A 23,114-nucleotide genomic window follows, 5' to 3' on the forward strand; every position below is an offset into this window, starting at 1 on the left:
ATTTCTCTTGCTGAGACCAACAATGACTCCTAGTTGGTTCTCCTTTGTCTCTGACCATACCCTCCTGTCTCACTCACTGGCCCCTCTCCCCTTGCCCTTCCCATGGGTTCTGATCATCCCAGAACTCTCTGCTCAGATCTATACTCTCCTTCTACCAACCTCTCTAGATGGACACTTCCACCCCCATGGTTTCAACAATCATTCCAGAAATTTCTATTTAGTTGGGGTCCCCTCTCTGGAGCTTTACATTCGTATGTCATTACCTACTTGACCTTCTCATCTCAATTTTCACAAAAGCATCTCAGACTCAAAATGGCACCATTCTGTGACTGCAGTCAAGAAGCATGAACATCATCCTAAATTCCTCTTCTTTATTTTTACCACTTCCTTTAAATCTACCACTGAGAACTGACAATTCTCTCTTCTAAATATCTTTTGGATCTGCTGCAGTTCCTTCTCTTGTCTTCCTTACTCTTGCCCTAACTTATCTCTGGATCTCATCTCCATGGACTATCGCAATAAAGCATTCAGTACAGAGTTCCTTTCAAGTTCCTATCCTCACCCCTCTCATACTCTAATCCGTCACTACTGTCAGCATGACCTTGTGTCCATCCGTGCCTTTGTCTCTCTATCTCACAGACATACCCCTCTCCCATGAAATACACGATGAAACCTTATCTCTTTTACATAAGATCCAGGGATTTCACGTGTTCTCTGCCTCTGCGTCCCGTTTCATTTGCCATTTCTTCTTCATACCCCAAAAACAGTTCTTCAAAGAGGATGTGTCCAGATTCTCTTCCAAGCTTGAGAATCTGGACAAGCTTCTCAAGCTTCAAGTCTTACCCAACTACTCAAGTGTTCCTCCCCTGAAAAGCTTTATTTTATTCTCTGGGAAAATTAGACATTACACCCCATGCTCCCTAAGCAACTTATGCATGTCCATATCACAATGATTGATTGTTCCCATTTCTGCCCTCCCTATTAGCATATAAACTCTTTGTCTTTTCATCTTTGAATCTCCAGTGTCAAGCACAGTATCAAAAAAGGATCTCCTGAAGTATTACTTGAGTGAAGTAATGAATGAAAACTAGGTCCCCTATGAATATAATGTTAATAGCTACCTATTTGTTATTGAGTTAAAAACCACATTTAAGTAATATTGATATAATGAGATTATAAAGAAAACTCTGTCACTTGATTTTACAAATCAATTTGCTTTGCTTTCCCATTTTGTGTTGTAATAAAATTTGACTTTGTACAGCAATAAAACTTAATTATTGCTGGGGTACCTGGTGGCTCAGTCAGTTAAGTGTCTGCTTTCAGCTCTGGTCATGATTCCAGGGTCCTGGGATCGAGCCCTGCATTGTGTTCATTGGGAAGTCTGCTTCTCTCTCTACCCCTTCCCCCGCTCCTGCTCTCTCTTTCTCAAATAAAATCCTTTAAAAAATTTTTAAAAACATAATTATTGCTTTAAGAAATACTCTTTGTGATTCTGATTCTCTTGGAGGAGGGGGTTAGGAGGAAGAGGAATTTAGCTTTTTACTTAACAATCACATATGATATTGAAGGAGAAGCAAATTTGGGGCACCTGGGTGGCTCAACCAGTTAAGCATCCAGCTCTTGATTTCAGCTTAGGTCATGGTCTTGGGGTCATGAGATCAAGCCCTAAATCAGGCTCTGCACTCAGTGTGGAATCTGCCTGGGATTCTCTCTCTCCCTCTCCCTCAGCCACTCCTCCGGCTCACACACGTGCTCTTGCTATAAATAAATAAGTAAAATCTTTTAAAAAGAGAAAGAGAAGCAAACTTATTTAAGGAATTGCCCTTTTTTGTCTATTTTCCTGTTATATTTGTAATTAAGGCAATACATTTATTATTTCTACATAAACAGGCCTGGACTTCAGAAATAGATAGGAAATTTCTGTATCTTTTTTGTGGGCTATCTAATGACTCAAACTATAGTGAAGAACTGCACTGAAATCTTATTAAATTATGTTGATCAATGACTTTAAAAATAAAAGCCTGAGTTGGTTACTATGAATGCTCTTGTTTTCAGCTGGGCAGAAGGTCACGAACTTACAAAAGAGCTGTCTGGATAGACTGTGGTATTCATGCAAGAGAATGGATTGGTCCTGCTTTTTGCCAGTGGTTTGTAAAAGAAGTAAGTTAAACCCTTTATACAATGTCCATTTCAACTAACTGTTGCTTCCCATGTGTTTTTATTCTGCTCAAGAAGCAAAACCAGGAACTTAAAGCCAGCAATACCTGATTGAATGATAACACCTTGATTTTGGTGGGTTACTTTCATGGTTCTGAAAATTCCTCATTACTCTGGTTCAGTTTATCCTCACCTCTGTCCTCAGAGGTTGGAGTTACCAGCCCTCATTAAAAGAAAGGATCAGAGTTTCAGAGCATTTATTAGTTTGTGGACAAATTAGGAACCAACCAGGCAGCTGATTTATGGTAAAAGGCTAAACATCTAATTTATGGTGCTCCAGAGCAGTTTCTCATACAATATCAAACTTGGAAAATTCTGTACCACTTATCACAATGATCTCATATATGTAACAATAAAGGGATGAGCAAACAATTGCATTTTGCTTTCCTGCTATAGATCTGTAATATAACACCAAAGCCCCTTTGCGTCTATGGATTTTACGTTCTCAGTTTTACTACTTTTCAGTAATTCTAATGGTTGAAGATTCATTGTGATTTCTTATCAGAGGTTTCATTTAAATTATAAGTCTTCTGAGGCTAGTGTATCAAGTGGGTCCCTATTCCAAGCATGGGTCGATGGAGGGAACCTCATGGACCAACATCTTAATCTGTTTTGTTATTTTCTATTCATCATCCAGAATGCAGTGATTTCCATGGCTATTTTTAAACTTATTTGGTTTTTTTTGGAAGATTCTTAAAATCAACCACTAGTACTGGTAATGAAAGTGAAGAAGTCTAAGGATATGAAGTTTCAAAGCCAGAAAATAACCCTACAAATTTCTTTAGTCCTATATTTATAGGGAACCATTAAGAACACAAAAGATCTTTAAATATTTTAGTTCTATTTCACTGTTTTTTTGTGGGAAAATTAGGTGCCCTGCTGAGGTTTGTGATTTTGAGAGCGCTCTTTCTCTTGGGAAAATATACCTCATAAGTGTCAAAAATGTACTAAATTTGCAAAATCTGCCTCCTGCCACTACCATACCCACATACATATCTTCAATTTTATAAATATGTAGTAACAAAAATTTTTAAATCATTCCCACTCAGTGCATTTAGGAATTCATATTCTCTTAAAATAAAATTTCATCCTGGTAGCACAAATGCAAAATCTAATAAATCAATTCTAGGAGCATCCGGGTGATGCTCAGTTGAGCATGAAACTCCTGGTTTCAGCTCAGGTCTGATCTCAGGGTCATGAAATCAAGCGCTCTGTGTGGAGTCTGCTTGTCCCTCTCCTTCTGTCCTTCCCTTCTGCCCCTCTTCCTGCTCATGCAAGCACGCTTTCTCTAAAATAAATAAAATCTTTAAGAAAAAGAAATTAACTCTATTACCTTGTGTTAAATATCTGTTGTTATACATACAACATATTGCCTGCTTTCTTAAGTTTCAAAAAGAAAAAGAAGAAAATTGGATAAGTATAGAACATCTGTCGTTAATAAACTGTGGTCTTATGTTAAAGGATGTAGGAATGTATGTCCCAAACATTTTACCTTACCCTCACATGTGTAACTTCTTTACAACACCTAAACTTACTTTACTGGTTCATGTGGTTGTCTTTCTCTTCCTGTACCAACGCCAAGGGCAGATACTATCCCGTTCATTGTTAAAACCTCAGAACCTACAAGGGCAGATACTATCCCATTCATTGTTAAATCCTCAGAACCTACAAAATACGAGGTATATAACCAATCTTCAAATATTAGTTAACGAATGGGAATAATGAGAATCCAGTGATAATGATGTGGAAAGATTTCTGGGAGAAGACTTGTCCAATCATCTCATAGGAAATAAATGGTACCACCTGGACTTTTACAATGCACAATCTGTACAGCCATATATGACAACCCTATACCCAAGCTAAGTTTCCAAGAAAGAGGATAACACAGTATAAACATGGAAAAAGGATGAGGCATATATAATGACTGTCAATCAAGGGTTGTTGACTTTAGAGGAAGAAAAAGAAGCATCGATTAAGATTAGGCTCCATTTCACCCAAGAAGGGAAAGGCCTCATTCTTCTTTCACCAGGCCATCGTCAAGCACGCACAGGACTCTGGCCGTTTCCATGTCTCTTTTTTCCATGTCTACTCTTTCCACACCCCTATCACTCTCGTGGTTTCAGGCTGCCCACGTGCTCCTCCACTTAATCACTTAAATTTCACCTCTGAGTCAGGGCAGCAACCAGAAATTGGGAAAAGAAGCCTTAGAGGTCACTAGTATCTGTGACCTTGTGGAAGCAGTGGTGCTGCCAAGGGGGTAGAAGTGACTGGAGTGGTTTAATATTTACACTTTACAGGCTTGTAAGAGATGCTCTCATCTTGCTTCTTTGAAGGCTCCTTCCCATTTATGGTGGTACTGGGGACAAGGAGAAAAGGAATGTCAATGATTTCAATAACTTTAAACCTGCCAAGCATTAGAACACCATCTCTTCTACATTAATTCATTCTCTTATTAATCCTCAGTCTCCCAAAGCAGACAGGAGGCGTCTGGTCCAAGAGGGGTTCTGGGCAGTGTCCCTTCCACAGGCCATCTCCCCTCTAGCCCAGAAATCCAATGGCCAGGTCCCAGGCTTTCAACTCATCTCATTTCTGCGCCTTCTCTAGGGGCACCAGGGAACTTCTGGGCTCTTTCTCTGCCTTCTAGGAGGCTCTAAGGGGCTGAGTCTAGTGCTCTCAGCCAACTTGTACCACACTGCCAGTTGTCTCCTCCTGCACTTGAACATATTGGCACGGGAGGATTAAGTGAGGTGATGTCCTCTCAGAGAGATACATGGCTAACAGAATAGAGGTCCTCTTTTTTCCATTGTTTACCCTAATCTCTCAATAGTTTCTACCATCTCTTGATTTCCCTGGAATTTCAACCCCAGGAGAGGGGGGTGGGTCAGAAGCCAAACATTTGGCTTCCCACTTCTGTCTTTCTTGAATGTTTTCCCCAAACCAAAGGGCCTAAAACAACATTGATAACCTGATATGGTTTCTGTGGGCCAGCCATCCAGGTGCAACTAGCCAGGTACCTCTGGCTCAGGATCTCTCACAAGGCTGCAGTCAAGATGTCATCTGGAACTTCAGTTATCTCCAGGCTTGTTGGGGGAAAATCTGCTTTTGAGCTCACTCAGGTGGCTGTTAGCAGCCAGAGGTCCTACATTGCTGTAAGCAAGAAATATTCATTCCTTACCACATGGGCCTCTCCATAATACAGCCCACAGCAAGCAGCCTGGCTTCCCTAGGAACAGAGGAGGGAGGGAGGAGGGAAGAAGAGAGAGCAAGCCCAAGAGGAGACCAGTCTCTTTGTAAACTAACCTCAGAAGTGACATCCTATCACTTTTGCCATATTCTGTCCTTTAGAAGTGAGTCAGTAGTTCCTGACTACGTCCAAGAGGTAGAGTATGGAACACAAAACTGTGTACCAAAGATGGGAATCATTGGAGACCCTTAAAGGCTGCCCTCCATACTTTGGTGGGAATTTACCTCGGCTAGCCACCACTATAATCTTTGCATCCTTACTAGAACGTGAACTAGGAGAACATTTTATCAAGCCCTTCTGGGATCCTTACAGCAGCTTGCCTAGAAGTTCCTTGCATAAGGGTGCCTGTGTGGCTCAGTCAGTTCAGCATCTGACTCTTGATTTCGGTTCAGGTCGTGATCACATGATCTGTGAAATCCAGCCCAACGTCTGGTTCTGCACTTGAGTGGGAAGCCTGTCTAGGAATCTCTCTGTCTCTGCCCCCTCCCCCGCTTGCATGTGTGTGTGCCTTCTCCCTTTCTCTCTCTCAAAAAAAGAAGAACAAGAAGTTGTAGAAGTAGTAGTAGTAGTAGTAGTAGTAGTAGTAGTAGTAGTAGTAGAAGTTATTTGCACAGCAGTTGATAGACAACCCTGGTTTGGAATGGAAGCTCTGAAATTCACTAGCTGTGTGATCTTGTGGCAAGTTGTTTACCCTCTCTGAACCTCAGTAATATATGACACACTGGGTTATTGGGACAATTAATTGATAAATAAAATACACTTAAAAATACACTTAATTGCTTGCCTTATAATCCCTTAATCAAATCAATTCTCAGTAGTAGTATCAGCAATTTGATTTTTTTTTTTTTATGTTTAACATCGAAAAATACTCTGTCACACTCATACTGCTATAGGGAACTTCAATAAGAACCATGTAGCATCCGTTAAATAATGGAGTGGAACTCAAGTAAAAGGAGCAATGGGTAGGGCTTGCTTAAGGGGTAAGCACAGGAGCTTATGTGCTCTGGTTGTGAGTTTTGGTGCTGGGAAATGGAATCAGACCTGCAGGGGACCCAAGAACTTGGGAGTCTGGCCTATGCACCCTTGCTCCCTTCTTGGGTTTCTGGGGTTTCAGGGGAGCCTTTGGCCCTTGAGGGTATTTGGAGGCTGTGCCCAGAAGAGCAGGAGCAGGAGCAGGAGGGCCCCCAGAGACAGGCTGGACCTTGGGCCCAGAGTTAGCCAGCTTCTGCCTGAGGCAATGGTTTTCTTCCTTCAGCCTTTGGAACTCACTCTCTGCCCTCAGAACAACCTTCTGGCTCTCCTCACTTCTCCTCTCCAACAGGAGGCGCTCCCAGTCATGCAAGGAGGAGATTTTCTGCCATTCTTAGTGCAGGTCGTGGGCCATCTTCTTCTGGAGGCCTAAGTTCCAGTGGGCAGCATCCGCCTTCCTGTGCACCTTGGCAAATTCGTTCTTCACTTGCAGGCAGCTTGCCTTCTCCTCCATCATCTTCCTCTCCAGGTGTTTGATGTGCTCTTCGCACAGCTTAGGCTCTGCCTCCAGCTTCAGGCACAACTTTTGAATCTCACTTTCCAGGAGGGTGTTTTGAAGGTGAAAAGATACTTGCTCAGCTTGGTGGATTGTTTTGTTTCTTGGGAGCTCTTCATTCCTCTTGATGTGACTTCTTCAGTGCCCAGGATGGCTTTCCTTTGTTCACGGGGCTCCCGCCTGAGGGCACAGGGTCAGTGGAGGAGGAGCCAGTCTCCACCTGCCTCCTTGAGCCTCCACCTTCCAGATGTTCTCTAAGCAGCTCTAGCAGATGCATCACCTTCAGTATGATCTGGCTTAAGGTGTGGCATTGGCTCTAGCCCTCACCGGTGGCCTGCCGCCGCACTCCTCCATCAGGAAGCTCGGGCCCACCTACCTCCCCTGCCTCTTCCTGCACTCTCTGTCCACAGCTGCCAATGTCCTGAACCAGTGGGTCTGCACTTCCCTGCAGGTCAGGGCTGTCCTTGAAGCCTTCTGGCATTTTCCTTGCAGGGGGTTCTCCATCGTCCTGGGCTGTTCCAGAGACGGGATTTTCATCAGTAAGCTGGTGAGGGCTCTTCAACAGCCTTTCCCGAACTCCCTTCACAAGTTGCGTAGCGTTTTCCACTGAAAAGTACCCAACATCTTGATTCAGGGCAGCCAGAGCAAGAATCTGTAACGGGAGAGGACTGGCCTTCTGCTCAGATGATGTGACAGCTCCACAGGCTTGTGCGTCCAGGCCAGTCTTCTCCATGTCTTTTCCAGATACTTCATTCTGGGCACAATGCCCCTTTCTTCTTCTTAGGCTGAGTCCACACTTTGCTGTAATGAACAACACCACTGCAGTGCACACCAGATCTCCCAGGCAAACCCAGAGACTCGTGGCTCATGCTGCAAACGTTCGTATATCACCAACCCAGCAGCCCACAGCTGCTCCAAGACAGCCCACAGTGGCTCCAGAACTGTGTGGGGAGACATTGTAATGGCCACCAGCTGGCTCCAAAGAGCCTTGTGGCTTTGTCTCCAATCACCAGTGAGTGTCCTATGGGCCACTAGTAACTACTTGGAACCCCTGGGAGGGTTCTGTCTCCAAAGCAAACCAGTGCCTGGCAACAGGAACTGAGGGTAGTTGGGGTGGGGGAGGTGCACCTGAGTCTCCAATGCAAACCAGTACCTGGCAACAGGAGCTGATAATAGTTGGGGTGGGTGTGAGGTACCTGAGTTCTAGCCATGGCTAGTCTTACATGCCCAGAGTTATGCATAGCACTTAATTTATGCCTCCAATAATTCTACATTGCAGGGGCAAATTTTGCCAGCATTTTTATTCATAGAATGTTTAAAAAGTGACTGAGGAAATATTTGATTTCCAAGTAAGAATGGCTTTCCCAAGCATAAAAGCAAAGGAGAAAGTCATAAAGGAAATGATTGACAGCTCTGACTTAATGAAAACATTATAGAGGAGTATTTAATGATAAGGAAAACTGTCTATGACACGTTTTATCTTTTATTATAATCTTATCATTTATTATTATTTATCAAAAAATAAAAGACCAGCATGGATGTTATAATTTCAATATGGTAAAAATTTGTATCTGAAATATATACATGTGAGCAATATGCTAAATACTAAAAGAATTATGAGTGATTTTTATTTTCTTCATTCTTTTCTGAATTTTCCAAATTTTCTATATTAAGCAGAACTTTAAAACAAATTTAACCCATCCAACACTGAATGCATTTCATTCTTGAATTCCTTCATGAATTCATATATTCCTACAAGTATTTTAGAGTTAGTGGTTGAATTCTACTTAACTCAGTAGCATACCAAAGATAAAATGAATATTTGTGATGATCCAGGGGAAAATTGAGACAAAAATAGTCTGAAATGGAAAGTTCTTTCAGACTTTGAAGAACTATGATATAGGTGAATCTAATTTGATTCTGTCAGAGAAAGATAGAAGTATACATAAAAAATTTTTTAAAGAAAAATCCTCTTAGTTTCCCAGGTAAGTCACTATATTCCTCTGCTCCTACCTAATTTGAAAACTCACCCTTCCAGGTCCAGCCCATTACACTGGAAAACCACCTCCATTATACATTCCCACCCATCTATACTCGGCACCAGTGATGGCTAATTCTGGTCCCAAAATCTGGCATGTGATTCAGAGGTTTTAAGTAGATTATCTAAATAGCCAAAACTAGGAGTGGAGACCTTCAGGGAAGGGGGTTATTTCTAAGAACAGATGATGATTCTGAGTGTGGTAAATATAACTATTTGGAGAGTATGGTGGGTTATGGGTATAGGATGGAGCTTTATGGAAGACTTGGTAGTTGTGTAAGAAGTCTTCCAACCAGGAAGCTTTCCAGAATGTGAAGGCCCTTTGTCCCAGGATCCAAAAGCGTTCTAAGGAATACATGTTTGGATAAGCATCTCTTTCAGTCTCTTTATGTCTTCCTGGTTACTAAAGGTAAAAATAAATTCCCTCTAATGTAAGTGTGAAACTCAGTTTTGGTTCAAAAATGAACCAATAAAAATAAGCCTTTTAAAGATAGCTTATTGTATGTATAAAATGTCCAAAACTATGGAATAAATAAGTAATTGAGACAGCTATTAAGCCTAGGTCACATTTTTTTTTTAATTTAAAATTTAGGTAGCTAACATACAGTGCAATATTGGCTCTGGAGAAGTCACTGACTCATCACTTACGTACAACACCCAGTGCTCATCATAACAAATGTCCTCCTTAACACCCATCACCCATCTAGCCCATCCCCCACTCACCTCCCTCCATCAACCCCATTTTTTCCTCTATTGTTAAAAGTCTCTTATGGCTTGTTTCCCTCTCTTTTTCTTTCTCCCTTCCTTCTTGTTCATCTGTTTTCTTTCTTAAATTCTACATATGAGTGAGATAATTTGGCAGTTGTCTTTCTTGACTGACTTATTTCACTTAACGTAATACACTCTAGCTCCATCCATATCATTGCAAATGGTAAGATTTCATTCTTTTTGATGGCTGAGTAATATTCCCTGTGTGTGTGTGTGTGTGTGTGTGTGTGTGTGTGTGTGTGTGTGTGTGTACTGCTTCTTTTTTATCCATTCATCAGTTGATGGACAGTTAGGCTGTCTCCATAGTTTGGCTATTGTTGATAATGCTGCTATAAACATCAAGGTACATGTACCCCTTTGAATCTGTATTTGTGTATCTTTTGGGTAAATACCTAGTAGTGCAATTCCTGGATTATAGGATCTATTTTTTAGCTTTTTAAAGAACCTCCATACTATTCTCCCGAGTAGCTGCACCAGTTTGTGTTCCCACCAACAATCCAAGAGGGTTCCCCTTTCTCCATATCCTTACCAACACCTGGGGGTTTTTTTGTGGTGGTAATTTTAGTCATTCTGACAGGTGTGAGATGCTACCTCATCATGATTCTGATTTGTATTTTCCTGATGATGAGTGATGTTGAGCACCTTTTCATGTGTCTGTAAGTCATCTGGATGTCTTCTTTGGAAAAATGTCTATTTATGTCTTCTGCCAATTTCTTAACTGGATTATTTGTTTTTTGGGTGTTGAGTTTGATAACTTCTTGGTAGATTTTGAATAGTAACCCTTTATCAGATATGTCATTTGTAAATATCTTCTCTCATTCTGTAAACTGCTTTTTAGTTTTTCTGACTATTTCCTTCACTGTTCAGAAGCTTATCTTGATGAAGTCCCATTAGTTTATTTTTGCTTTTATTTTCCTTGTCTCCAGAGATGTACCTAGTAAAAATTTGATAGCCATGGTCAATGTCAAAGATGTTTCTGCCTGTGTTTTTCTCTGAAATGTTGATGCTTTACTGTCTCACATTTAGTCTTTTATCCATTTTGAATTTATTTTTGTGTGGTGTGAGAAAGTGGCCCAGTTTCATTGTTCTCCATGTTGCTATCTGGTTTTCTTAACACCATTTGTTAAAGAGACTGTCTTCTTTCCATCAAATATCGTTTCCTACAAACTAATCCAAAGATTAGTTGCCCATATAGTTGTGGGTCCATTTCTCCATTCTCTATTCTGTTCCATTGATCTATGGGTCTGTTTTTGTTATAGTACCATACTGTCTTGATGACTACAGCTTTGTAATATAGCTTAAAATCCAGAATCATGACTCCTCCAGTTTTGTTTTTCTTTTTCAGAATTGCTTTTGCTATTTGGGGCTTTCTGTGATTCCATATAAATTTGAGGATTATTTGTTCTAGTTCTGTGAAAAATGCTGGTGGTACTTTGATAGGGATTGCATTAAATGTATAAATTGCCTTGGGTCATATAGACATTTTGATCATGTTTGTTCTTCTAATCCATGAGCATGAAGTGCTTTTCCATTTCTTTGCTTCTTCTTCAATTTCTTTGATGAGTAGATTCCATAGTTTTCAGAGTATAGATCTTTTTACTTCTTTAGTTAGATTTATTTCTAGGTATCTTGTTGTTTTGTGGTGCTATTGCAAATAGGATCAAATTTTTTATTTCTTTTTCTGCTGCTTCATTATCGGTTAAAGAACATCCTACCAAAGAATAAATGGGTTAACTAGGAAATTAAAGAAGAATTTTAAAAATACATGAAGCAAGTGAAAATGAAAGTGTGACATCCCAAAATCCTTGGGATGCCACAAAAGCAGTACTAAGAGGGAAGTGTATTGCAGTGTATACCTACCTCAAGAAGCAAGAAAAGTTTCAAATAAACAACTTAACTTTACACAAAAAGGAGTTAGAAAAGGAACAGAAAATAAAATCTAAAGCCAGCAGAAGAAGGGAAATAATAAAGATTAAAGTAGAAATAAATGATATGGAAGCAATTAACAACAACAACAAAAAAAAAAAAAACAGTAGAATGGAGGGGTGTCTGGGTGGCTCACTCAGTTAAACATCTGCCTTCAGCTCAGGTCATGATTTCAGGGTCCTGGGATCAAGCCCACTTTTCCCTCTCCCTCTGCCTGCTACTCTCCCTGCTATGTTTGCTCGCTCGCCCTCCCTCCCTCCCTCCCTCTCTCTCTCTGTCAAATAAATAAATAAAATCTTAAAAAAAACAACAGTAGAATGGATTAATGAAACTAAGAGTTAGTTCTTGGAAAGAATTAATAAATTGATAAACCCCTAGCCAGACTTATCAACAAGAAAAGAGAAAGGACCCAAATACATAAAAGCATGAATGATAGAGGAGAGATCAAAACCAACACCACAGAAATACAAAAAATTATAAGAGAATACTATGAAAAATTATATGCCAACTAACCGGACAACCTAGAAGAAATGGACAAAGTCCTAGAAACTTAACAAACTACTGAAACTGAAACAGGAAGAAAGAGAAAATTTGAATAGACCCATAAGCAGCAAAGACATTGAATCAATAATCAAAAATCTCGCAACAAACAAAAGTCCTAGGCCGACTGGCTTCCCAGAGAAATTCTACCAGACATTTAAAGAAGACTTAATACCTAGTCTTCTCAAACTGTTCCAAAAAACAGAAATGGAAGAAAATCTTCCAAACTCATTCTATGAAACCAACATCCCCTTGATTCCAAAACCAGACAAAGACCCATTAAAAAGAATCACAGGCCAATATTACTGATGAACATGAACTGAAAAATTCTCAGTAAAATGCTAGCAAGTTAAATTCAACAGTACGTTAAAAGAATTATTTGTCATGATCAGGTGAGATTTTTTCCTGGGCTGCAGGGGTGGTTCAATACTCCCAAATCATCAATGTGATATACCATATTAATAAAAGAAAGGGTAAGAACCATATAATCCTCTCAATAGATGCAGAAAAGGCATTTGACAAAATACAGTATCCTTTCCTGACAAAAACCCTCAACAAAGTAGGGTTAGATGGAACATACTTCAACATCATAAAGGCCACATACAAAAGATCCATAGTTAATATCATCCTCAATGGAGAAAAATTGAGAGCCTTTCCTCTATGGTTAGGAACAAGACAGGAATGTCCACTCTTACTATTTAACACAGTACTAGAAGTTTTAACCTCAGCAGTGAGACAACAAAAAGAAAGAAAAGGCATCCAAGTTGGCAAGGAAGAAGTGAAAATTTACTCTATGCAAACAACATGATACTCTATGTAGAAAACCCTAAAGACTGCGCTGAAAATTGCTAGAACTCATACATCAGTTCAGCAAAGTCACAGGATATAAAATCAATGTGCAGGAATCTGTTGCATTTCTATACATCTAGATCAAATATTTAATGAATTGGGTAAGCAAGTCTTTGTTCTTAATTGCATAATAAAAAAAAAAGTTCACCTTCTAAAAATGACCTGCATCTTATGTCGTCTGACTTTGTTCATTACCACTCTAGGCAATTACAATATTTTGTTTTCTACCAGTCTTTAACTTACCATATTCTCCCATCCTCTCATCCTCTCCAATCTTCTCTTTAATGCTCTGCATCTTCCAACCCAGCTCTCTCACCCTTATATTCAATTTATAATGTCTTAATGTCTTAATGCATAGCAGGGAATATATTAATGTTTGTTCTATTTAATTAAATTTAAATCCATTTTACTCCACTATCCAGCATTTGAGAAGTTCTGGGCACTGTTTCTACACTCAGTTCTTGTTTTTCTTCCAAGTAGTACAGAACTGTAAAAGTGGCCATTCATGCTTAAGCCACAAAAATATTTTTTTATTAACATATGATGTATTTTTAGCCCCAAGGTACAGGTCTGTGAATCACCAGGTTTACACACTTCACAGCACTCACCATAGCACATATCTTCCCCAATGTCCATAACCCAACCACCCTCTCCCTACTCCCCTACCCCCAAGCAACCCTCAGTATTGAGATTAAGAGTCTCTTATGGTTTGTCTCCCTCCCAATCCCATCTTGTTTCATTTATTCCTTTCCTACCCCCCAGACCCCCCACGTTGCCTCTCAACTTCCTCATATCAGGGAGATCATATGCTATCTTAAAAATCAATGAGAAAAATTGTGTTTGTTCTGTGACCTCTATCTACGTTTTCCAAAGATTAAAAACTTTCTTGCTTTGTTATAAACATGTAGGGAAATTATCAAGAAATAGTAAAACTAATATTTATTACAGAATGATTTAACACATTAAAAATATTCCTATTTCTTTGTCAAAAAAAAAAAGAGCTATTGTGGGTAATCTGAATAGTGCTTGCCTTGTCATTATTTAACTTACATGATGTTAGCATATTTTTTTTTTATGCTGTGGCAAATGGCCATATTCCTTTCTTAATTTGTATTAGCTTCCAATATTTTTTTCCTTTTCACTTTCAACATCATAAAATATCTATGAGAGTTCCTTTAATGTGAAATGTTGACAGCATCTTTTCTTGTGGGACATTTCCCCCTTTTCATCACAGCCACTTTTCTCATTTATGTCCACAAGTTTGTCTTCATTATGTTCCTCTGGCTGCATATCCAGAGTTGAATGGTGGCAGTGTCAACATTCCTGTTGTCAGCTATTTCATCTATAACTCTATTTACATTTGATTTAAATTTCACCTCTACATTATCACTTTCCATTCTTCTGCTGCACTCTAATCTTTGTTGGTGTTAGGGTCCGTGATCAAAGGAACAAGACTGATACAAAGCAAAGGTCAAGCAAAGCTTTATCTCATGCCAAGCATCGAAAATCAAACCAACCAGTCGGGGCCATCCCTTACAAAGAGCCGACAACGACCAGGACACCGACCCTGATGACTCCCCTAGCCGATGGCGGCCCCCCTAGCCGGTGAAGGCCGCTCCCCGACAACACTGCTCACGATGCTCCTGACAACCATGATGCTCCCGATGACTACCGCTTCCCAGCCTCACAGACTAAATTTATAGAGGTGGGGTTGAGCCCGACCCACACACAGGTGGCCAATGAGATTGCAATACACAGGGAAAACTGCACGGTCATGCTAGGTCAGCAATACAGTTGACCAATTGAATTTCAATTTACCATAGTAAATATATGCGCGCCCCACTGATTGGATGTCTCCATCCGGCCTGGCCTGCCCCTACATCCGGGGTTTGCAAGTAAGTTACTCTGGGAGGGGCGGGGTCAATCTAAGTTTACAACCAAACGGCTCCCTCTGGCTAACCAGGCCCCTACAGTTGGCCCATCCCCTCCTACCATTTTCCATTTTTTTAAAATGCCACATACAGGGCAACATAGCTACACTCCTTGCTATCTGTGTGTGAGTTGAAAACCAGATGCACAGTGACCAGTCATCCACTGACAGACTTTAAAAGTCAGTCACAGTTGTTGATGCCCATCTGTTATTTACATAATGATTTGGAAATGAAAGCTCTAACACTGGAAACTAAAATTTGAATTTGAATTTAACTAAACTGTGATTGAAATTTGCATATACTGGAACCTCACAAACTAAGGACACCTGTACTTTCTCTTACAAAGTATAAGAGTATTATATAGAAGATTTTACTAATGCCACAAAGTTGATCCTGGTCTCTACTCTGTTGTTCCTGAGTAAATACCACCAACCATTGTTATTAGACAATCTCAGCATAAAAGTTCTACAAATGAGGGACGCCAGGGTGGCTCAGTTGGTTGGGCAGCTGCCTTCGGCTCGGGTCATGATCCGGGGGTCCTGGGATCGAGGCCCACATCGGGATCCTTGCTCAGCGGGGAGCCTTCTTCTCCCTCTGCCTCTGCCCGCCTCTCTGTCTGCCTGTGCTCATTCTCTCTGACAAATAAATAAAATCTTTAAAAAAAAAAAAAAGTTCTACAAATGAGATGTGGTATTTTGAAAGAGTAAAATAGACATGCACCAGATATTGTAATCCTGCCAGTGACACAAAACATTTCAAATATTTATATTTTATTAGAAAATGTAGATTTTTCAATCATCACCTTTCCTGTTAGATCAATCCCTGGGCAGTTCTAAGTATATGTTCATATGAAAGTAACTAGAATTTGAAGGATTACCATATGATTTTCCAGTTCTCCATCCTTCATTCAGAGAACATTTCTGCTTGTGTTGCTTTCAAATTATTAGTTACCATTTTGTATTTAATGAGCTTCTCGCAGCAAGACATCAAATATCTTTATAGATCAACCTCCCTCTTGAAATTTTCTCTAGAAATTATCTTGCTCTAATTAATTTTCCTAGTATTAAATTTTAGGTACTTCCTTTGTGTTGAGATGTGCCTCCTTTGGTACTACAACTCTTTTCCAACCTAAACAGTTTTACCTCAGTCCAAGTAAGGATATTCTTCAGCTTGACTGATGACTGTGCTCTTCCTTTGGCCTCAGCTGTAACATGCCTTCTTCTCCCAGTGTGCCCTTTGTTGAAGATGGTTATTATTCTTACATCCTCTATAGTGAGTCTAGAACAAAAACAAAAACAAATAATTTAAATGCTATCTCTTTTAAACCCAGTAACACCAATTCTAAAAAAAAAAAAAAAAAAGGCTCTAACATTTCAGGTTGTAGTAGGGGTCTAAGAAACAATTTTCAATCAAATCCAAAAACTGAAAAGGAGGGAAACTCTTTAGCATAACTTTGTCACATTACACAAAGACTTTAGTGATTGTAAAATTTGCCTTCAAATTTAACAAACATTTATTTGGTGAATTTGGGTATATGATAAGGAGAAATCAAAATCGTCTTAGCAGGTGATGAATATCAAATAGATTCATTCTTTGTCTCTCTTCAGAAATTCCCTAACCTAATACCAAACATATTTTCCTAACAAGATAATATTCAGGGCTTCTTTGACTTTTTTTTTTTTTTGGCAAAGTATTTTTAAATAAATTGATGAGGTAAGTGTAGTACCTAAAGGCTGCCACACTGAGGCATGGGATGCATTGCTTTGTGACTAGTTTTCAAATCACAATTACTAGTCTTCCTCTTAAGGAAAGATAGTAGTCTAGAAATTAAACTCATAAAGCCCCGATGGAACTTGATAAGTAGGCATCTCCTTTCCTATGTGTTTGGGTGGTATAAATTGATTGCTAAAAAGAGTCCCACACATTAGAAGGAAAGCACGCCCGCTACTTTATGGTTATCATATGTTAGAATAATAGGAAATAGTCCCATGGTCATCTTTTTTCTAGAAACGTTTCCTAAACTACAAAAGAGAAATGATCTGTCCTATTACTTAAAGCATTCAAGCAACGAGATCTCTCAATGGTCCTATTCAGGATTGAACAGTCAGTTACATTGTGATTATTCTCCCTTTGTCTGACCAGATGGGGAATGGCTACAATTCTTAGAGAGTTATAAAAATCACAAATAAAGCATATGCAATATAATGACACCCTGTTTGTCAGAGAAAGAACATGTTCTGGCAAGTCCTGGAAATTAAATCCACTCCAGAATAGTATACTAGAAAACAATTTTCTAATTTAATACATAATTTGACTATAAAGAGCTTTAAAATGAGTCTCTGTTAATGACCACAAAATAAATAAAACAAAATTTGACAAAATTATAAGAAAAAAATAATAAATCTTTTTATTTTTTTTGTTTTTTTATTTGTGATGTTTTTTAACACAACTCTCAGTGATTAAGAAAACAGGCAAATATTTAGCAAGAATATGGTTGATATAAGCAATAGACAAACTTAATCTAGTAAACACATTTAGAATCCATACCCAGTAATTAGAGAATGCATTTTCTTTTCAAGTCCAACCGAAACATTTACAAAAATTGACTATATACTAGACCACAAAGCAAGTTCAAGAAATACTAAAGAGCCTATATCATATAGACCAAATTTTCTGACTGTAATGCAGTTGTTAGAAAGTATTTATGAAAATGTGACTTAAGAAAATTCACATTTTAAAATTAAAAATATAACATGTTTAAAGAAATGAAGGAAAATGTTCAATATTTACAATGAAATGGAAATAAAACTATTGTATATCAAAACATATGAAATGTAGCTAAGGTAGTACTAAAGAAGAATTTGTAGTTTCAAATAAATATATTGCAAAAGACTAAGACCTCCAAATTAATGAGCTAAGCTTTCAACTCAAATTAGAACAGGAAAAAGAGAATTAGCAAAAGCAACACAGGGCAGAAACCAACAAAACAGAAACTTAAAATCTTTCCTATTGTATCTTCATTTTATGTTTAATTTCTGCTCTAGGCCTAGACGGTTTGCTCCCCAAATAATGAGTAATATAACCTTGATACCAAAACCAGACAAAGACAAAATAAGAAAGGAAATTACAGGTCTATCTCAGGAATATAAATGTAAATATTAGCGACCTGAATCCAGCTAATATAACAAGAATACATATCATAACCAAAGGAGCTTATCCAAGGAATACAAGGATGATTTAACAATAGAAAATTACAAATTAAAATTGATTATAACAACTATATGACATTGTGTTAACAATGTATAACAACTATATAACATTGTGTTAATGTATGAAGAAAGATTACATGCTAAAATTCAATATCCATTAATGACAAAAATAACCTAGCATAATAAAAGACATCTTGAGTGTGTTCAACATTAATTTTTTAAAAAGTGTGAAAGGAGACTGATCAGAAATAGTCAAGGCAATTTTGAAGTAGAACAACATGAAGAGGCACATCCTACCAAACTGAACAGATGCTATATAAACCATAGGGTGGTTTTAGTAAATGGACATAAACCAGGGTGCATTAGTCAATTCCATACACACAAGAAAACTTAACATTGTACAGAAGTGGCATGTGAACTCACTGGAGAGATGAACCATCCAAATGAGTACAGTGGCATGGTTAGTTTTCCATAGCAGAAAAATAAATAAATCCCAACCTCACATCATGTAAAAAAAAATCATTTCCAGGGGTTTTAAGACTTATATTTGAAAACAAATTTTAGAACAACTATTTGGAGGGGTGCCTGGGTGGCTCAGTGGGTTAAGCCGCTGCCTTCGGCTCAGGTCATGATCTCAGGGTCCTGGGATCGAGCCCCGCATCGGGCTCTCTGCTCGGCGGGGAGCCTGCTTCCTCCTCTCTCTCTACCTGCCTCTCTGCCTGCTTGTGATCTCTCTCTGTCAAATAAATAAATAAAATCTTTAAAAAAAAAAAAAGAACAACTATTTGGAGAAAATACAGGATAACATCTTTATGATATTAAGGCAGAGGTGAATTCTTAAATAAAACTTTATATGTACAATTGTGATCAAAGTTTATGTATAACAAGGATATGATGAAAATAGGAATCAATAAGCTAAAAAAAGGAGGGTGTCCATGATGCATATAAATAAACAAAGGATTACTATCCAGAAGGTAAAAAGAATAAATAGAGTTTAACTTTTTTAAATGGGCAAAAATGAGTGAGCAATTTATGGAATCACCTATTATATAAAAGCTGTTCAATATAATTTGTAATGAGGGAAATGCAAAGTAAGACAACAAAAGCATCCATTAGATTTTTTTTTTTTAACTAAAAGCTCAATGATATCAAAGGTTGGGAAGGTTGTAGAGCAATGGGAATTCACATTCACTGCAGATGAAAGTATTTACTGATTTAGAGAGAAATAGCATTTAATAAAGTGGAGGGCATATAAATCCATGGCCCACCAAATCCCTTCCTAGATGTGTAGCAAAGAAACTCTCACACATGTCTAGGAGAAATGTGCAAGAATGTTCACTGCAATATTGTAACAATGAAAGCAACCTAACTCTCCACCAACAAAATAAGGAATCAAACTATTGTGGATTTAATTATAATGGAATACCATTTAATTGTGTTGTTAAAATTAATAAATCAATTTAAGTGCCAAAAATTTGGGGAGAAGAACAGACTTGATTGATATATCAGGATCTCATTTGCATGAAATTTCAAAGCATACACAATATTATATATTGTTCCTGAGTCCATGTACATATAAGAAAACATAAAATCATGCATGGGAATGAATGATGATGCAAAAGTTAAGGTAGTGATTACCTTGGTAGAGAAGAGGAAAACAGATCAGGGTATACTAAAAAGGGGAGCTTTGTTTTATCTGTAATGTCTCAATTTCTCTGTAAAAGATTTAATAAATATGGCAAGAGGTAGTTGGTGGGCACATAGATGTAATATTGTTTGCTCTTCTATTTGCTTCAAATATATTGTGATTTTTTTAAAAGGAAGTTAGTAATATTCTTTTAAATACAAAAGCATGGTGGTCACTTGCATTGGAGGAGGAAAAGGCAGGATAAGATGAGAAAGTTTCCCAGCAGATCTCTAGCATAGTCTTGTGCTTAAGTGCTAACATGATCCATGCTTGGAAAAGATGAGACTTCCCAAGTTTGGACTGAAATAAATGAGCTGTGGTCAGGTAAGAGGGAGGAAGATAAATTACCATGACTTTTCCCTGCCCTTTCTTGCCCTGTTGCCCCAGCTCTGTTTCCTTCCATCTCCTCTCTCTCCCTCACTAGCATGGCACAGAAAGCCACAGCTGCCTAACTTTATGGAAGAAATGTAGCTAACCATATAACTCTGTCTTTGCCATCCCCAGCAGACTTCCTCCAGGCACTGGGGAACCTCCATTAATTAGAGGAAATCAAAACTCTATGATATGTACACTCACATACCAGAAATTTTCCTCTCATTTGGGGCATTAGAAATTCAAGCAGTATGAAAATTCTACAGAAGCTATGTGGCCAAAAAATTATTATTGAGCCTTGAAGTAAGAAAGAATTGTATTAACATTTATTAACTTGTGCTAATCTCCTAGATATTTAAATTAGATTCAGTAAAGTTGTATTTAACTCTTATGTTCTTGAGCATTTCCCTATATTTTCATTATTTCTAATATAATGATAGTTTCTAACATATTATTGGATTGCTCTCTGTGAACAGCATTCTCATCATGTAAATGCCAATGCTGTTTATGAGGGGTTCAGAGATCCTACTTAACTATATGCAAAAGAAGATTGAAGTTTTAAATATTAAATTTTCCAAAGCAATATATATGTGATTTAAGAATTTTCTTTATTTTGAATTTTTTTTAATATAGTAAAAATTCACATAATCCAAAGGGATATAAAGGTATTATACTAAAGGTAACTCTCTTTCCTGTACATTGTCCCATGAGTTCCTTCCCCAGAGGCAGCCATTTTCAATTTCCTGTTTCTCTAAGATACCTTATATGTGGACAAATAGGCATCAAAAAGAATTGTTTTAGTAGTCCATTCCATAGGAATCGTATATCAAAATGTCTGTATTCTTAACACATTCAGTGCTTCTCTGTTTGAGGCCAAATGTGTAGTGCAGAAATCTTCAGGCTTGGGGCAAGACACAATATAAGTAAAACCCAATCACTTGAGCAAGATTTTGAAGCCAGCCATGATAAAAGTGACAGAGATGTTATAATGATTATTAAACTCTTTATAGAAAAATCAGGAGAGAACAGTGTCAATGCAGTAAGTTCCAAGATTTGAGTCTGGTACCAGTTAGACTTAAACAATTAAGTGGCATGTATAACTAGCTTGTGTTATCCTGTAAGGATACCAAACTATATGGGTAATTATTTTGTCTAAAATTGAATGTAATCTTTAAAAAAAAAACTGATTATACTGAAGTGTATCTAAATAATTTCTTTCTTAAGCAGTCTAATATTTAGCCAGTTCTGAAATACTGTCAGAGACTACCCAATTAGTCTGTTTTTCTACCTCTGCTAAAATGTATACCTAACAAAAAGTTTGCAATAAAAATCCCAAGAACGAATGTATGATGTGGGTGGAGGATGGGTTAAATATGTGATGGGGATTAAGGAATACACTTGCTATGATGAGCACCAGCTATTATATGGAAGTGTTGAATCACTAATATTACACTGTATGTTAATTAATTGGAATTTAAATAAAAACTTAAAAATAATTTAAAAATTTTTATTTTAAAAAAAGTATGTGATGTCAAAGAGTATTATTCATATTAGCTTGTTACTCTTCAACACAATATATTTGGTATTTCCCATGGATGCAAAGGGTTTTCATGTATTTTTTCTAAACCTATATTTGAGATCCATTTGTAAGAAAAATGTCACCTTTGTCTTTTAGGCTCTTCTAACATATAGGAGTGACCCAACCATGAGAAAAATGTTGAGTCACCTGTATTTCTATATCATGCCTGTGTTTAACGTTGATGGATACCATTTTAGCTGGACCAGTGTAAGTCACTTTGCCTATCCAATTGAAAAGAGAGACTAAATAAATAGAAAACAGCCATGGAACAGGAAGGAAACCTGGTGGGCAGACAGCCTAGTGATTCCAGAACTGCAAAAGAGACCTCCACTCCCTGTCCCATCATAGCCGCAAACTTTGGTTTATATGTTTGGCTTTGCATGATATTCCGTATCTCATTTGGAAGATTTCTCCTTCCAAAGAAATTGTGAAAAGTCACGAGTCTAGCCCAACTTACTCAATTTTGCCCAAGAAGAAATAAGGCCAAGAGAAGCTAAGAGAGTAAGTGTGTGACAGAAATTAGAGCATGACCCTGGGTTTCTGGGGTCTCTGGGTCTCTGCTCCTTATCCATTCCTTGTCTGTTCCTAGAGGAACTCTCTCTGCAGTGCTGTGATTCATTCACCAGTTGTGCTATAAAAATGCATGTGAATAATTTGAATATTTTTTCTACACCTATTTTCTTAATTACACTTAGGATCGATTTTGGAGAAAAACAAGGTCAAGGAACTCAAGGTTTCGCTGCCGTGGAGTTGATGCCAATCGTAACTGGAAAGTGAAATGGTGTGGTAAGTTGGAAACTAACTGGAATTTGGATCCAGAGGTTTCCACAGTTTTCACTCTCAAAAATGATGAGCCCATTAGGACTCCAATATAAGACTGATGTTTTCCTGTGTGTGAAAACTTAACAGAGAAAAACACAGATATGTACATTGTAGCTATAATTCGTAAAAGAAAATGAAAGGAATTTTTAATATGGAAATATCAAAGATTTACATCTGTCAACCCAATCTTGAAAATTGAAAATTTAAACACAGATGTAAAAGCAGAAAACTGAGGAATATTCGACATTCAGAAACTAAAACAGAACTGTGGTTTGAGGTATAAATCTGGTTAAATGTTTTCTTCCTTTCATTGAGAAAGTGAGAGTAATTCTGATCCTGCTTTCATCTGGCTATAACAATCAAAAGTACTAAATCCTTGTCTAGAATCTACCTAAGGTCTCATGCAT

General features: G+C 38.0%; 1 protein-coding gene across 1 annotated transcript in view; it reads left to right on the forward strand.

The window, feature by feature from the left end:
* CPA6 (carboxypeptidase A6) overlaps window positions 1-23,114 on the forward strand; it is a 370,507-nt gene that overhangs the window by 284,610 nt on the left and 62,783 nt on the right. Inside the window, exons 6-8 of the mRNA XM_047727215.1 lie at window positions 2,056-2,160; window positions 21,982-22,092; window positions 22,581-22,671. Coding sequence (XP_047583171.1) covers window positions 2,056-2,160; window positions 21,982-22,092; window positions 22,581-22,671 — 307 coding nt within the window. The remainder of the gene's footprint in view (window positions 1-2,055; window positions 2,161-21,981; window positions 22,093-22,580; window positions 22,672-23,114) is intronic.

This window comes from Lutra lutra, chromosome 4 (genome assembly GCF_902655055.1).
Source record: "Lutra lutra chromosome 4, mLutLut1.2, whole genome shotgun sequence".
Lineage (NCBI taxonomy): Eukaryota > Metazoa > Chordata > Mammalia > Carnivora > Mustelidae > Lutra > Lutra lutra.